Source organism: Pinus tabuliformis, chromosome 7 (genome assembly GCF_031772625.1).
Source record: "Pinus tabuliformis cultivar Carrire ecotype Pingquan chromosome 7, CPIR1, whole genome shotgun sequence".
Classification (NCBI taxonomy): Eukaryota; Viridiplantae; Streptophyta; class Pinopsida; order Pinales; family Pinaceae; genus Pinus; species Pinus tabuliformis.
The window spans coordinates 621,552,865-621,570,284 of NC_142293.1; the positions used below are offsets into that span (position 1 = coordinate 621,552,865).

The 17,420-nt window shown below is 34.4% G+C and overlaps 1 protein-coding gene across 1 annotated transcript; it reads left to right on the top strand.

Annotated features, from left to right (window-relative positions):
- Positions 1-4,583: 4,583 nt before the first annotated feature.
- On the top strand, positions 4,584-7,491 carry LOC149248967 (uncharacterized). The gene is made up of 3 exons (XM_089451525.1): positions 4,584-4,737; positions 6,468-6,597; positions 6,708-7,491. The coding sequence occupies exons 1-3, from the start codon at positions 4,584-4,586 to the stop codon at positions 7,489-7,491; spliced, it is 1,068 nt and encodes a 355-aa protein (XP_089307651.1).
- The last annotated feature ends 9,929 nt before the right edge of the window (positions 7,492-17,420 follow it).

The window sequence follows — 17,420 nt, forward strand, 5'->3', positions numbered from 1 at the left end:
AAAGTCATTAAGGTGATGGTTTGGGCTTCCATCTGCACTTTCATTGAATCTAGGAAAAGGTAGAACATTCTTGAAATCGAGGAACATTATGGCGGTAACCAATGATGAAAGAAAAATACAATGGGGCAAATTAATTAGCCAAGAATGCAGGAAGAGCCATTTTGAAAACCCTTTTAGGTGAGAGATCTCAAGGTCGAATTCAGGGGGAGTTTTCTGTCAGGAAGTGTCAGAGCGAGTATGAGGCCTTTTGCAAGCCAGGATGACCAAACGAATATTTAGACAATGGAGTCACCTAGGTGAGAGATCTTCAACCAATAGCCCCTCTTGATCACCTAACCGAGGGTTGTACAAGTGTCATACCTAGGGAAAAATATTCTGATTCGATCCTAGGCAATGACCCCAAAAGATGTTCCAACTCCTAGAGACAACCTGTGGGTTGAGGAGAGGTGAGGGCCTAGGAAATTTTAGTCTCTCTTGAAGATAATTCTGTCAAACTCAAGAGATGAATGTAAAATTATTTATGTTTTGGTTCAATTTCCTTTCTCGGAGCTAGATTGAGGATGCACATAAACAATGTATCATTCCCCAAAATAAATGTTTTAGGTTTTTTGGATGACACACAAAGTATGCAACTTAAATTTTTGTGTTATAGTAAAGATGGAAAGGATAAATGTAACGGAGGAACCTAGTGTAGAGGGTTGGATAAGCACAAAATCCTATGCAACAAATCCCAGTAGAATCATGAAAAGATAAAAGGAATGAAGTGCAGAAATTATGGAGTGCATTTTAAGGCTTTAAACTCAATATCTCACAGGTATTGTTTGCTATCACACAACATAGGTAAATATGCAATATCACAGGTACCATCCCATATCATATAACATTAGTAAATTTGTGATTTCACAGGTACCGTCTACTATCACATAACATAGGTAAATATGTAATTTCAGAGGTACCATCTGCTACAACATAACATAAGTAAATCTGACATTTAAGAGTGAATCTGGTAGCTACAAGTACATAATTTCTAAGGAAGAAAAACACATAGGAAATGACATGCAGTAGAAGAAAACATACTACATATCCCAGTACTTGGAATCACCAACCACTTCATCATTAATTTTCAAGAATCAAATATATATATCACAGGTCCAAACTGGCAAAAATGTGCAAAACCATCACTGCCTCAGGGATAGGAAAATAGAACCCTCGGAACCGGAAAATCTAGAACCCATCTAGTGAGATTTTTCTCACTCTTTAGAGGGAGGGAGTTCAAACAGAGATTACAAAATATCTTGAAAGCTCCAACTTTCTTAACTGCCCACCTGTTTGAGCCCGTGAATGGCCTAGTTGTCCTAATGATTACATAAAAGATTTGATTGTTTTCTTGAAAATGCAATATTAATCAAAGCATGAGAAGCATGAGTGTCATGATTGACACAACAAAATATATCCCATGTTGATTCCTTTGATTTCCTTTGATACGACCATGCCTCTTCCATAATATTCCTCCGCGATTACTTGCTAATATGTTTTTTCTTTCTCCCTTGTAACTACTTGAATTCCTTTTTCTGGAGCAGGATGTGGACCAGAGTGGTGGCATTAGAGGTGCTCCATAACTAAGTTATCTACCCATCCATAATTTTGTAACCTATGTGTTGTTGTAGCAAGCCTCAATGCATCGTAACTCTTATTTAAATAATGTTACAAAATTACAACATTGTGATGCTCCTAGCTCCTTTTTGCTTAGCCCTTTTATTGCTTTTCCACCATAAAACTGGGTGTCGTGACTAGCTTCTTAGTGCTTGTGTGCTAAAGCCTTATCACTTTTGTAGAGGGCCTATCTCCTTTTATATTTTCTCTTCCTCCCTTGGTTCCTTTAAGTCTCCCACAACCATGAGCCATCAATGCATCAAATCTCTTTTCATCGGAAGTTCTTCGAATTGAAATTAAAACAAAGTTATGATGTCTCCCTCTCCCAATGATATTTATAGCACTTAGATGTCAACCTTGGTCTGTGTCATTGGTCCTCTGAGTCCTTGTATCAAAATGCCAACAACACATCAGAAGACTCTCTCATCATAACTTTTTCAAAAATAAATTACATAGTAGTTTCGATATTCACATCATGATATGGTTCCTAGCACTTAGGTATTAAATCTTCTCTTTGCTATGGGTTCTTTGGATCTCTCATGACCAGGTGCCAATTTGCATCAGAAGCCCTCCTCATTGGGACCTTTTCAAATTGCAATTTCAAATGGGTTTTGAATACTCCAACCTTCGATATTCCCCATAGCACCTGAGTGCTTCGCCCTTTCTACGCCCTTGGTCCTATGAGTCCTCATGACTAAATGCCACTTAACATTGAAGCCCCTTCTTCGGATCGACACTTTTGATAAAATAATTTTGATAGGAGTTACGAAAACTCCATCCTTTGAAAAACCGACCTCAAAAATGATGTCATATTGACATCATCATTTCCATGTGGCACCCCCTGGGTGGTGACACGTGTCACCCAGATTTGCCACACATGGCCACCCCAAAATGTTGAAATTCACTGCCACATGTCCATCGTATAGCCACGTTATGTTGACATCGTCTGCCTTGTCAGCTTCTCAAGGCTAATCACTAGCTGCCATGTGTCCTGTGTTGAGGAGAGAGAAAGTGTCACTGGGGTCCTTGGTTTTGCGGTGATTTCCTTTGTATTTCCCCTTCTCGGCAACGTTGACGCTTTTAAAGAATCTCAATTGTCAAAGAGTTACGAAACTCTGAGGTTCCGATATCACTTTTCATTGATGTCCAACCTTCTGATATCGAGTTCTAATATTCCTAGCCATCTCCGAAATCCATCGTTCCGAAAATTGGCTCTCGATAGTTCAACTCTCCTTTTTTGGCTCCCTTCTAGATTTCAAACTCCAAACTTCAGCTCTCCATTTTGCCTTCGGCCTCCAAATTTTGGCTCTCTCTATTTGGTTATGACCTCTGAATTTCAGTTCTCCCTTCGACTCTCAAAATTTCAGTGTTCCCATTGATTTTGACCTCCAATTTTCAGCTCTCCCTTTAGTCAACCAATAATTCAATTGTCTTTCTCTACATCGGAGATGAAAAATAAAACCATTTGACACAAATATAAAATGGTATGACAAATAACAACACATGACACAAACCCATGAAAATCTATGCTAAACTTCTTAATGATATAAGAGATGTATGGTCACATCCTCATCAGTAAAGTCTTAGTGGAATGATAACCCATGCACCCCCTCAATTAGCACGAGGCCATCACCACATTCCAACCAGCTATAAAAATTATACTTATCATCTTAAAATATATTTCGATGTAATTAATAATTTATTATTGAATATAAAAATAAAAAATAAAAATTTGAATAATTTAAAGAGATATATATTACATTTTCTGCATTCAAACTTAAGTCAAAGCAAATTTATTTTTTGAATAAAATATAAAACCTATTATAATAAAGCTAAAAGATAGACTTTTCCATCAATAAAACTCAGATGCAAATGATAAAATCGTCCCATGTGGAGGATCGTCCATGAATGTACCTCCCAACTTTTGCTAAGTCCTAATTTTTATCTTAACACTGATTTGTAGGATATTAATACTATAAACCCTTTCTCCTACTCGAAGAAAAAAAACAATTTTTTATTAAATACATCTGGACATGACGGAGATCGTATCAGTCTTTGACGTGATTAGCATTTTATTGTTGAATATATGTACCTAAAGAATTGACTGTCATTTTTTTATTTTATGCCTTTTCTTTGGGCCAACTCATCACAGATGTGAAAATTTTGTTTTGACCAAATCATCGCATATTCGAAATGGACCAATGATTAGCCTAATCTCCAAACGAGAAACACATGAACTTCAAATAATGGACTTTCTTCTGATATATAAAGTTTTCTTTTGTTCTCTTTTCGCTGAAAATTTTACTTTATGTCACCTTTCACTGTAATGTGTAAATTTTGATTGAAAAAATGGGCCAAAGTTTAAATTTTGTTTTTGTCCTTTCACAGTCCTTTACTAATATATTAAAACCCTTACATAAGAGCGACAGAGACCATTGATTCGTTGACAGGATATGCGGTGGTATTTCAGGCCAACTAGTATGGGTACTGTTAATTGGTTGACAACTTATGGGAGAAAGTTACAGCCAGTGGAGAAATTACAGACCGGTCATTCTCATTTGATTTACCACTGACAGCTGCAAGCCTGCAACTCGTGGAACGCAATGCGATGCTAGCTGGTAAGCTATATGCCTAGACAGAAAATACAAATAAAAGAATAATAAATGTAGTCTGGAGGAGAAAGGAAAGAATAAAATAATGTTTCGTTAAGGAGGACAACAATGATATTGAGTCCAGTCAACAGCGTCGGTTCTCCATGTGCCAACGGTTGAAAATTGTAGAATCATGGGCTCCAGTGCTCCACCATTCAGGCCCAGGTCTGTCAACCTCTCTTCTTGGATTTTATAAATCTGAGAGGTGAGTGACTGGAGAGTGCACCACCGAGATCCACGCAGTCGAAGAGAAAGAGAAATCTGCAGGAGGAGTTGAAAATGAGGAGCACACGATGGCAAGGTCTCCCATTTTCCTCCAAACCAAAAGCTAAAAAGGGTCTCTGGTCGCCTGAGGAAGATGAGAAACTCATCAATTATATGATGAAGAATGGCCTTCTCGGCTGCTCCTGGAGCTATGTGGCCAAGCAGATTGGTAATTAATGAAGCACTCAGTCTGATTTTAATTTCAACTGTAGTTTATTTAATGCAAAACAGCATTTCAGTGAAGGAACTAATCCCATCTGGGAAAATGGGTTTCCTGGACAATATTTAAACTAATGCAATGGAAAGGAAAAAAAAAAACATTCTAGTAAATGTTATACAACATTACTTTACCTTTCACAGTTTCAAATTTGATCTATTAGTTTCAAATTCATTTGAAAATTTTATGTATTAACTTAATATTTTTAAAGATCTTAAGAAATAAAGTTTACTTGTTCGGTTTTATTTACAAAATTTGGTTGGTATTTACTTTTGGTTATAGTTTAGAGATATAGATTATGGAAATTCGTTTACAAAATTTGGTTGGTATTTACTTTTGGTTATAGTTTAGAGACATGGATTATGGAAATTAGTTTGAGAGAGATTAAGTGAATTGAATTTCCTGCTGTGATCTCAATTAATTTTTATTTTTTTTTAATTAACTTTAGTTTTAATCTGCAGGCTATGGCTGCTGGCTTATGAATATAAATATGCTGTATACATTTTTGTGATCAATAGAAGTTTTTGGCATCAATTAGAAAAAAACAAAAAAAATATTCTTCTAAAAATTAAATTTCAAATTTTTTATTTCATAATATATGTAACACTTCAAACCCACAAACTAGTGGCAACTTATACAGATAGATTGGTAAATAATGAAGCACTTCAATTTTAATTTCAACTGTAGTTTATTTAATGCAACACAGAATTCCAGCAGAGGAACTAATTCCCTCTAAACAAATGGTTTTCCTCGATAAATATTTAAACGAATGCAATGCAAAAAAACCTTTGAGTAAATGTTATAGAATAAGACTTCATGCTTCACATTTCATAGATTCATAAGATCAGAAGTATATAAATCTGAAGAAATAAAGTTTACTTGTTCGTTTTTTATTTACAAAATTTGGTTGTTTTTTATTTTTGTTATAATTCAGAGATATAGATTATGAAAATTAGTTTTAAGATCTTGAGTGCTATGAGTTTTATTCAATATCCTTGCTGTGGTTTGAACTAAATTTTTCTCAAAATTTAGTTTTAGTCTTTTCAATTTCTTATTTTTGATTTTATTTTTTTAAAATAATTTTATTTTTATGTTTACTAGTATTATTATTTTTTATTTAACTTGAAAATTATTATTATATTTTACTTGAAAATTGACATTCCCATCTTTAATTTCAGTGTTTATATAACACTTTGAACCCCCAAAAGCTAGTAGCAACCTGTGCAGATTGGTAATTAATGAATCACTCGCTCTCATTTTAATTTCAACTATAGTTTATGTATTGCGACACAAAATTCCAATAGAGGAACTAATTCCCTCTGGTCAACTGTTTTCCAGAGATATTGATTATGAAAATTAGTTTAAGAGAGATTGAGTGTTATGAGTTTTATTCAATACCCTTGCTGTGATTCCACCAATTTTTCTTTTCAGTTTAATTGTTTTTAATTGGTCTTTATTTTATTTAAATTAGGTTGTTTTTATCTTTATCTTTTTTCTCATATAAACTTTATTTCAATGGTAAATTTCACAAATATTCAAAAGTTGAATGAATAATGATCAGATCAAACAATTGACTTAACCGTTGAGTTTTGGATTCCCATATATTCTTAAAATCTGCGATAATCACTTATAACCTCACAATCTGCTATCACCTTATAATATTGAAGTGAATGTATATACAGGTCTGCAGAGATGCGGCAAGAGTTGCAGACTGAGATGGACTAACTACTTACGTCCTGGCCTTAAACGGGGTGCAATTTCGCCGGAGGAGGAGCAATTGATCATATACTTACAGTCCATTTTCGGTAACAGGTTTCTGCTTTTCTCCATTCCTACACCTCATTTTTCCAAGCAGCAACTGTTCATATACGTGACTGCTCTTTTCTCCATTAACTTCGGTATCAATGCAATTGACAACGCAGGTGGTCTCAAATTGTGGCCTATTTGCCTGGACGTACGGACAACGACATCAAGAACTACTGGAACTCTTGTATCAGGAAGAAGCTGAACTTGAAACAATGGCTCCCTTGCTCTTCCACCATCGAACCCAACGGCAACAACAACATAAAGCCTAACATCCAAAATGTTATGGGCACTGCAGAAAATGAGTACTCTTGTGTTCAAGAAGTATTGGATTTGAAGTATGAACAACTAAATATGCCAAATAATGTGCTACCAGTTGATCAAGATTCCTTCATAACAACTCCTGCTACAACTGCATGGAGCTCTACACATTCCTATTCAAACGAGGCTGAATTTACTGATGTTTATCCAGGAGCTTATACCACACATAATGTGGAACATTATTTGAGCCTGCAGGAGAATACTACTAATCAGTCATGCCCATCTCAATTTAGTACACCAGGAATTACATGGTCCAACGTTGATCAGTCCTCTAATATTCAGGCTCAAGGTCAGTATGAATGGCAGGATGCTGTAAATTCGAGTTATCATGGCGAAGCATATTTGGGAGAACCAGTTTATAATATAAATGTTCATACGCAGAATAGCTACCAGTTGCCTGAGATCGGAGGAGAGCAGGATGTCGATCAAGGGGATTGGTCAACAATTCCCATTAATGAAAAAGCCGCAGCAACATCAATTCCTAGAATATCAATGCTAGATTTTCAATGTGAAAGTGAATCGGACCAGGTCACCGTTTGGGCGCAGGACGACCATCTTTACAGTAGAGTGCCGTTCTTGTAGGCCCAATAAAAGTATGCCATCTGTTTGCTTTTTCGTTCTATGTCATCCTCTCACTGTAGCTCATCTGTTCGGAGTGCCCCTGATCATAAGTTTCCGTAAATTGTAGATTGCATGGAACGAGGTTAAAGTTTTTTGTTTTTCAGTTTTTCCAGCATTAACTTTCCATATTTTTCCGTCCACAGAAATACTGAACATGTTCTACGAACTGAATTCTTAGACTGAGGATGATGCTCAGATCGTGTTAAAAAACAATCTAACCAGCAAGCTGATAAAATCCAAACCCCAGTTATGCCACTTGCTTTAACAGCTTTACTGTAGGTCAAAGATAAGGGCTGGTGATGGGATTTGCTTTCATATTGTTTATATTTTTCTAGAAAAAGGGTGTATGTTGTATGTTTGACACTTCCAGAAACGACATATGGCCTGACTAACACCAAAACTCCAAAAACAGGAGTTGGTGATGAGATTTGCTTTCATATTGTTTATGATAAGGACTGGTGATGGGATTTGCTTTCATATTGTTTATGATAAGGATTGGTGATGGGATTTGCTTTCATATTGTTTATATTTTTCTAGACAAAGGGTGTATGTTGTATGTTTGACACTTCCAGAAATGACATATGGCCTGACTAACACCAAAACTCCAAAAACAAGAGTTGGTGATGAGATTTGCTTTCATATTGTTTATATCTTTTTAGACAAAGGGTTTATATCTGACACTTGCAAAAATTTTAACACTAGTAAGACCAATTGCAAATCTACACATTACCAAATTATTGTGTATTTGGACATTACCAAATTATTGTATATTTGAACATTATGTATGGATACTTGCACATATCACCTTTATCTTACTTTTTTTTTAATTTGAAATCTAAATTATCTTAATTCATTATTTTATAATTTTATTAATATCTATTTAATTTAAATAATTTTTTAATATTATTGTGTAAACTACTAGCAAATCTACACATTTACCAAATTACTATTACAGATATTTATACAAATATCATCTTTATTTTATTTTATTTTAATTTTAATTTGAAATAAAAATTACATTCATTATTATTTTACTTTCATTAATTTCTGTTCAATTTAACTAAACCTTTAAATTTAACTAAATCTTTATTATTATTTGATATGGATTAAATCTTTTAAAATGTATATTTATGGACTCTAGTGTAAAAGAAATTTAATTACAAAAATATATATATATATATATATATATATATATATAAAATAATTTCTTATTGAATTTTTATAATATTATTTATTTTAATAAAAAAATCATGATGATTTTGCATTTTAATTAAATAGTTAGATTTGGGTTTTAGGCCCACAACAATTGAATGGTTTTTATGCAACATTGTTGAGAAGGCGTGTTTCTTGGGGCAAGGGACATCACGTAAATGGTTGTGTTTCCCGGTTGGGAATAGGGGACACCATACATTGTTATAGAAATAATTTTATTTTAAATTTTATTAATTTTTAGTAACATGGTTCATTATTTCATTTATATTTTTATATTTTTGTTTAATTTTTTAAAATTTTAATATTTAATATTATACGTATAGTATTAATTTTATAAATATATGATTAAGAAAAAAATATTATAAATATTAATTTATATATATATATATATATATATATATATATATATATATATATATATTAATTAAATTTAAATATAAAATTTGAAATATAATTATTATATATAACAATGTAGATCTATTTTAACACAGGATTTATCAAACATAGAGATCAAATCTCTTGAGGTGCAAAATTATTTTTTGAGTGTAAAACTTGACAAAAGGTTTGTACTTCTAGAGATTTGATCCCTCTTGGTGCTTGATAGATGGGGTGTTAAGATGGATCTATGTAGTCATACAAAATTTGTTGAACATCTCGTTATTTTGACCATTTAAATATGCTAAATATGTTTAAGATTAATTTGGTCAATTTAATTTAAATTTTCTTGGTTACCTCAGTTTGTTGAGATGAGAGAGATTGTTAGTAACATGAATGATGAAAAATGATGAAATAAAAATTTTGAGTGCAAAGTGTCAATGTAACAATTTTGATTGATAGAAAATGTGAATAATAAGAATATAGTCAATTACAAACAATCTTCATATCGAATAGACCATTCAAATATTTAAGTGGAGCTACTGTAGTAAACAACATATCTTGTCTCTGTTTTTCTCCAATATTAATAGTAGTTTTCTCCAAAGTCAATAATTGTGACTTATGGAGTGTTAAACTCCAAATAATTTTCAATGTTAGTTATTTTCTATTACTGCATTTGAATGCAAAGTAATTAACAATGTTGAATGATGGAAAATGGGAATAATAATAGTGTAGCCAATTATAAATAGTTTATAGTTTTCGTGTAAGAAAACATTTTATTTAGGATGAAAATTCAAGTATTGTATTTACGGTTGAAATACTATAACACATAAGTCAATGCAGGTCACGAATAATTTTTATGTGCTTACAATGAGAGAGAGTCTATATGTTCTTGGGGACATGCAAAGAAAAACAGAGAAAGAGAAGATTGCTCTAATACCATTGGTCCGAACTTAAACAGGAACACAACAAATTACAGATATAATCATAAACACAGAGATGCAGCAGAAAAACACTTCATTTGATTAATAGAAAAATATTGAACTATTCTTACAAACATAATGGAAATAAGATAGCTCAGGCAATGGTAGCTTATCTCTGAGAAGAGATGTGTCGGCTACATGCCTCTGAACTGTGTTACAATGAGGCTCAAGGGCCCATTTATTATTGGAAAACATGGGAAAACCCTAAACAATCAAAACCCTCACCCCAGAAGATGTAACACCAAGAGTTTCCGGTCCCTGTTAGGGTTAGTTGGGCAGCGAGCTTCTCGGGGTCGTAACTTGGTCATATTATCTTTGTTTTCCAGGTACGATACCTTGTTGGAAAGGTCTCTCTGAGTACTATAGGTTTCACTATAGGCCCTTGCCTATGGCTATGGGCCTGTCGCAAACCCCCAAAAAACATCATTTCGGGGGTCAAAACTACTTCGGAAGTTCATGACCCAAAAAACTACTAAAAATGGTAAGTGCTGAAATGAACAAGGAAATAGATGAAACTGATTGGGGGGTCTATGTGGAATAGGCAAGTGGCCACCAATATCCACTTGGATCATATTGGCTCCAGACTTTCTTGATTTTGAAAGATTATCTACTTTCCCCTTCTTGGGGCAAATGGTCTATTGTTTGCTCCTCCTAATGGAGACTCAAGGTCATGAAACCCCATCCTTATATGTTTATATATTATTTACCAAATTTTTGTTAATATACTGTTACTCCTTTGCCAAAAAAAGAAAAAAGAAAATATGAGAAACAATTTTATGAAAGTTCTCACACACACACACGCACATTAACCGTATGCTTATTAATAATGGTTTTTAGATAGAAATACAAACATAATAGAAGAGAATAATAATGATATAATTGTGATAAAATAGGTTAGAGAGATTCATTATTGACAAATAGATTTATTATCCTTCTGTGTTTCAAACTGAACTATAAAGAAGCCTTTAGATCATAAGAAAATTTCGAAGTCTGGAGTCCAAATTGTGGCTATACATTGAATGAGTGCTTCTAGTTTGGGCTGAAAGTCATTAAATCTCCAAATGAAAATATGTGTTTGTAGAACAGAGAACAAAGAGTTAACCTCAGGGAGATTTATTTCCATTTCGGGAATATTTCCATTTGTTCAACTATGTATGGGCCCATAATATTTTGAGGTTGATCTATAGGGGTTGTATCCTTCCCCTGTGTTGCTTCATAAAATGAGACAAAAGTCCCTTTGGTGTTTGAGTTCAGTTAAATGGTGGAGTCTTTTGTGATGTTATATCCTTCCAGATTGGAAGAGTCACTTAAAACTTTCCCACGAAATTAAAGGCTTTCATATCAATATGGAATCCTCCAGCGAGATTCAATGTATAACTTAATAAAAAATAAATAAGATGTGTTATTTACCCAAATGAGTTTGGATTCCCCACTATAGAGTTGTATGAAAATATGAAAGTGGGTCACCCTACAGGAGCCTGAGCGAAGAAAATTCATCTCAAGTTTAGCCTCTTTATGAGAAACCAATAAGCTGGAATTCACCTATGTAGATTTAGGGGACAAAGTTGCCCCATCTATGCAGTGATTACATTCTAGAAGGAGGGTAGAGTGAAAGTAAAAGGAGTATATGTCATTGGACCCAACAAGAAAGAGGATACCCCTATAATGGCATGAAACCTCCAGGCATCGAGAGAAAATTTGAAATGAAAAAACTGTAAAAAAGAATAGTGCAAATAAGTTACAAAGACAAAATAGAACAATCGACTTGTGGAAGGACCACATTTTCTCATAGAGGACAGTCTCCCAAGAGTTCTTGTGAATACATACTCTCCAGCAACCACCCACAGTAAATGGACTATGTTTACATATGTGGAGAAGCATACTCTCACAACACAACCACATTGAAACAAAGTATGAGAAGCGACTTTGACCTGAAACCCTGCAGTGACGCCATGAGAAGATACATCGAGCATGTAAACCCTATACTCTAGATCATGTACCATCATTATCTACAAGTATTCTATTTATATCATGGTGACCTTGAAAGTATTAAATAATGTTTTAAATAATAGAATGAATAACTGTACAGTTATTCATATTAGAAGAAGAAAGATTTTATTCCTTCTTTAAATTGGTTATTATTTTAATTGTTATTTTTATATTTAAATCAAAACTTTTAGTTATTTTTTTAAATCAACACTTTATTCTTTATTTGACCCCTTTTTTGTCTTGACCTTTATAGGCCTCCTTGATTTAATTATTATCTTTTACCCTCCTTTGACTTTGACTTTGACTTTGAGCGCTATATTGATTTAGTTATTATTTTTACTCATAATGACTAATTAATTTGATGTTATTTAAGGCCCATTAGCACTTGTTTTCCATCATACTTTGTTCTCTAGTCTATGATGATGGGTGGAAGTGTGCAAGGTATAAATCCTATACATAGTTGCATCTGGAAATCTTCTTCAAATGTTTCAAAGAGTTATTTTCATTCAAATTATTTCTATAGAATGTTTTATAAAATTATCAATGAAATATTTTTAATAATAAAATGTTTCATAAAATTATAAATTAAGTATTTTTAATACTAGAAAAGTCCCCAACAATGAGGCCGGTGATATATTATGTGATGTATCCACCACTGATGGATCCTCATGTGATGAGATTGTGCACCTTGATGATGAGACAGAAGGGTGTCCATGGTGGACACTACTTTCCCCTACAATACTTCAAGTGGCTGAAGAGAGTGCCTCTGGCAATAGATCATTATACATATGATGGTCTAGATTACTAGGGAGACCCAAAGCTAGTCTTTACCCTAAGGATGCAGTGGAGTGACATAGGTAAATTTTTTTAAATTTTTTTCCAGTTTTTTTGAATTTTTAATATTGTTGTTGTTTTCATATGGGTACAAAGTTGCTAACTTGTAGTGAATGTGATATGAAAATATTGCACTGGTTCCTCTTATTCTCCCTTGAGGAGAGGAGTACCATTGGCCCAGGCTGAAGAGGTACATGCAGTAGCTAGAGAAGACGATGAAAATGAGGAGTTAAGAGAGTTCACTCGCAATGTCTAGGTATTGTCACTAGGTGTTCCACCTATGGGGATAATCGAGCCTTCATTACATATGTGAAGTCATATCGTAGGGGTGACTTCTACTCATCGTCGAGGTCTTCCTGAATGGATTATACATGTTGTATTATGTTATCATGAGCACCACTAACCGGGCATAGTGGTTTGCCTAGGGTTTTAGATATTATTGCATATGTACGTCCTCATGGCCAGGGCCTTAGATGCAAAAATTTTGAATGATATATCCAAACCCTATTATTATCTAATAAAATGACAACTTCTATGGTGTGCTTTAAAAAAAAATGTGTACTTTACAATATTTTTTGTCATGTGCATGGATATAAATTTAATGATACAAATGCCAATATAACACATAAGTAGCTAAATAATCGTCTAGTCTGTTTTGTTCTCTAGGAATGTGGACATAAGAAATATAATCAAATGATCATTCCAGGAGATGTACCCTAAAAATATAGTGTAATACTGTAAGATTCCTCGTAGATTAAATACGGTTGAGCTACGACACTACGAGATGGGAATCAAGATGAACATCTAAGTGGCATATTCCAAGGATATTAGCCTTCGTGAAGAGCACAATGATGGCACTATATTCTGCCACATTGTTGGTGACTGGATGAAGAAAAACACCCCTTGAACTCACAAGCTCATGAGTGGGAGAAAACATAACCCAAGTGATGGAAGTTATGTTCCGAGCATAATTTCTTATACCTTCTACAAAGCCTATGTAGGGGAGAGAGGAATTTGACATGTTTCAAACAAAGACCAGACACACAAATCACTCACAGAAACCATCAATAAACAAAGAAAGAAACATATCGCCCACACCTATATACAATATGTACAAGGGACCATGCAAAGAAACTGAGCATAGTAGCATTTAAGGTAGAACCCATTACAGGGCTTTGACAATGGATTCTCATCACAATCATCTAACTCATATGGCTCTTTCTTATGGAAACATTTAACAACATAGGGACCATGACACAAGGGTTCAAGCTTGATTGCTCGTATCTTATCATGGCCTTGATAATAGACCAAAACCAAATCACATTCAAAAAAGATGTGGGGTCGAACAAATTTATCATATTGGGCCTTCATGCTTTTCTTGTGAATTTCGTTATTAATCGGGGCGAAAATGCATTGTCCATATAGATGGGAAAGGTGCAACAAACATTCTTCCTCGACTGAAGTGTCAGGAAGCAGTTCCATAGCTAGTTAAAGGGAATATATTTCACACTAAATAGGAAGAACAAATTATACTCCATAAACTAGTTCAAAAGGAGTAAGGCCCACGAGAGACTTGAAATAGGTTTGGTATCCCCATATTGGATAAAAGAGCATAAGATGCCAATTTGACTTATGATTCTCTACCATCCGTCGTAACATAGTTTTCAAGGTGTGATTAACAACCTCTACTTAACCATTAGCTTGAGGATAATAGGGGGTTGAGTGTTCATGACGAAAACCCAACTTGGCAGCTAGTTCCTGCATCATATGATTTTGAAAGTGTTTACCATGGTCAGTAACAATCTGCTAAGGCATATTGAACCTAAAAATGACATGATTAAATAGGAATAGTGTTGGTGTGTCACCATCATTCGAATATCTAAGCACAGCCTTAGCCCACTTGGTGAAGTAATCAACAACCATGAAAATTTAGTGTTGACAACAAGCTGAGGACAGGTTGAATTGCATAAAATCAATTTCGCTTTGAGAAAAAGGACTGATAACAATGATAGGGTGTAAAGGGGTAGGATGCACATGCATTTCTCGAGAGAATATTTAACATGCATGGCACTTTGGACCACAGAGATGCAATCTTTGAAGATTAAGGACCAAAAGTACCTACCATGCAGGATCTTCTGAACAGTGGCAAGCTTAGAAAGATGACCACCACATGCCCCAACATGGAAATCATTTAGGAACTATTATCACTCTAAAATTTCCCTAGAGTTGTTATCTTGTGTCAAAAGAAATATTAGAGGTAACCACAAACCTAATTTTGAGATCAAGATCTAGCCTTCCCAATGCTCAGAGAGGGCTCTCTCTTTATGATTTAACTTTGTTGAGGTAATTGATTTCAGGCTAGTTATTTAAGCTTTTGATTGGGTTTTGATTTTGATTTGGTGGTGGAATCACTAACTTAGATGGATAGAGGGATGTCCTTTACCATTGGGCTATGGGGTCAAGTGTCAAGAAAACAGGACTGAATCAAGTTCTAAAGATAGTGTTTACAGGGAAAGGTAGCTGAGTAAATTTAGATCTTTTAGGCTAGAGGGTGAAGTGGTTTTCAATCGAGGTCAAGGAGCAGTTAAGGGTTCCTCAAATCGGATAATGAGGGAAATGATAGAGGTCAATCGAAACTAGGGAGCAATGAAGGATTCCCTACTTTGGATATCAGAAGAAAACATTAAAATGAATAATTGTTCAGGACAGAGTGTACTTAAACAAATTCTGTAATAATATTCCAGTTATTTCATTCAATTTAGATAACATGCAAGTATGTGAAACACTTAAGTAGATAACAATTTGACAAACAGAAAATACTTCACTGAAGTGGCCCAACACATGAATCCTGTAATGCAATGCCTTTATTACTCAGTCCAGTCTGCTGACTTGAAAAAATGGTAAAATGAACCCTTAGGTTTCAGATCAATACACCTATAGAAATGTTAAGCAATCCACACTCTATACTTTGAATTATGAAGTATTTATACAAAAATAGTTACAAAATATCCTAAACTATTTTTTAGGATTTATTCAAGGAAAAAGAAATATCTTCATGCAAGAAGATAGAGACAGATATGTAACTGTTGTAAGTTGTCCCTGTTTATTTGGCTCTGCTGTTAGATCTTTTGCTGCCTTTTCTCCTTTGTTGTTTGTCTTCCACGCTGACTGTTCTTTTACTTTTCCTTTTGACTGATACTCTTTCATCTGATACTCTTTGACTTAGCTGATCTACTGCTTTTCTTTCACTGCTCTGTATCCACTGTTTACCTTGCATTTTCACAGTAAATCATTTAATTTTTCCCAAGTCTTTGTATCTGGTAATTTAATATTTACCATTCTTCTATAGACTTCATCAGCTTCTGTGTATTTTGCAAAGGTGGGCTTGTTTACAAAAAGATGTTTTACCTCATGCTGGAGGTAAAAGAGGTTCTCAAAAGTCTGGTAAAGAACCTTTCCTGTAGGCATCCCTTTCATAGAGGAACTATTGGCTTGCTCCCTTGCCACTTCTCTGATTTTCTTGTTATAGTCTTCATGTGGCATTAACCTGTCATTTATTACCAATGGATTTGGCAGACCTTTCTGCCTCAAAGCATCAAATTTGACCATGAACCTGCCTATAGCTAGCTCCATGGTTTGGCATTTGTCCTCAAGCTACATCATCAAGTTCCTCTTGGTGATTACTTTCTTCACCTCTAGTATAGTGCCAGTCATGTCAGCTATGTCAAGCTCCTGCAATTCATATTTATTCTTTGAGTTAAGGAATTGGATTATTCTTGAGGCTTCTTTTGGCATATTTCCAAGTTCGGTGTTAAGTCTTTGAACTGCTTCACCAGCCTCTTTGACTAAATCATTTTGTTCAAAGATAACTTGTATAGATGGCCAAATATCATTGACAGAGTCAATGATATTGGCCCATAGCTGCTCTTTTGCTTGGGCAAGTGGCTCCTTTAATGTTAATTCCTTTTCCAAGTTCTTTATCCTCTCATTCAATCTGTTTCACTTCTATACTTCATTTTTATGCATTATTTGAGCTAGTTTCAGTGGTTTGAATGGACATGTCCTCCTTGGATTTGACCAGTTTTCCTACTTCATCACATGGATGAGCTACTATTGTTGTTGAACATGTTGTTGATGTAGTTGTTGTTACAGCTGGAAGTGTTGTAGCCAGTGGAGCTATTGGGGCCAATGAAGCTGCCAAAGTTGAAGGAAATGTTGTAGTAACTGGAGGGATAGCAGTGATAGTAGCTATATCAAGGCTGGCTTGTTTCAGCTGTATTAAATTATCCAATTCATTCTCTATTTTTTTCAATTGAACATTCAATTGAAGAATGAGATCCATCATTTGATCCTGCTAGATTTGGCTCTCTAGGACCTCCTTGGTCTATGGATCTTCAGAAGGAGGCAACTTACATTGTTTCTTCAAAGCAGTGATATCCACATTTTTCTTCTTTATTAGTTTTTCTGCATCCATGATATCATTTGGATTATATCCAA

Coding starts and splice junctions, on each gene's coding strand:
- LOC149248967 (XM_089451525.1), top strand. CDS start 4,584: ATGAGGAGCACACGATGGCAAGGTCTCCCATTTTCCTCCAAACCAAAA. Junction 4,738..6,467: donor CTATGTGGCCAAGCAGATTG/GTAATTAATGAA, acceptor ATGTATATACAG/GTCTGCAGAGATGCGGCAAG. Junction 6,598..6,707: donor CAGTCCATTTTCGGTAACAG/GTTTCTGCTTTT, acceptor TTGACAACGCAG/GTGGTCTCAAATTGTGGCCT.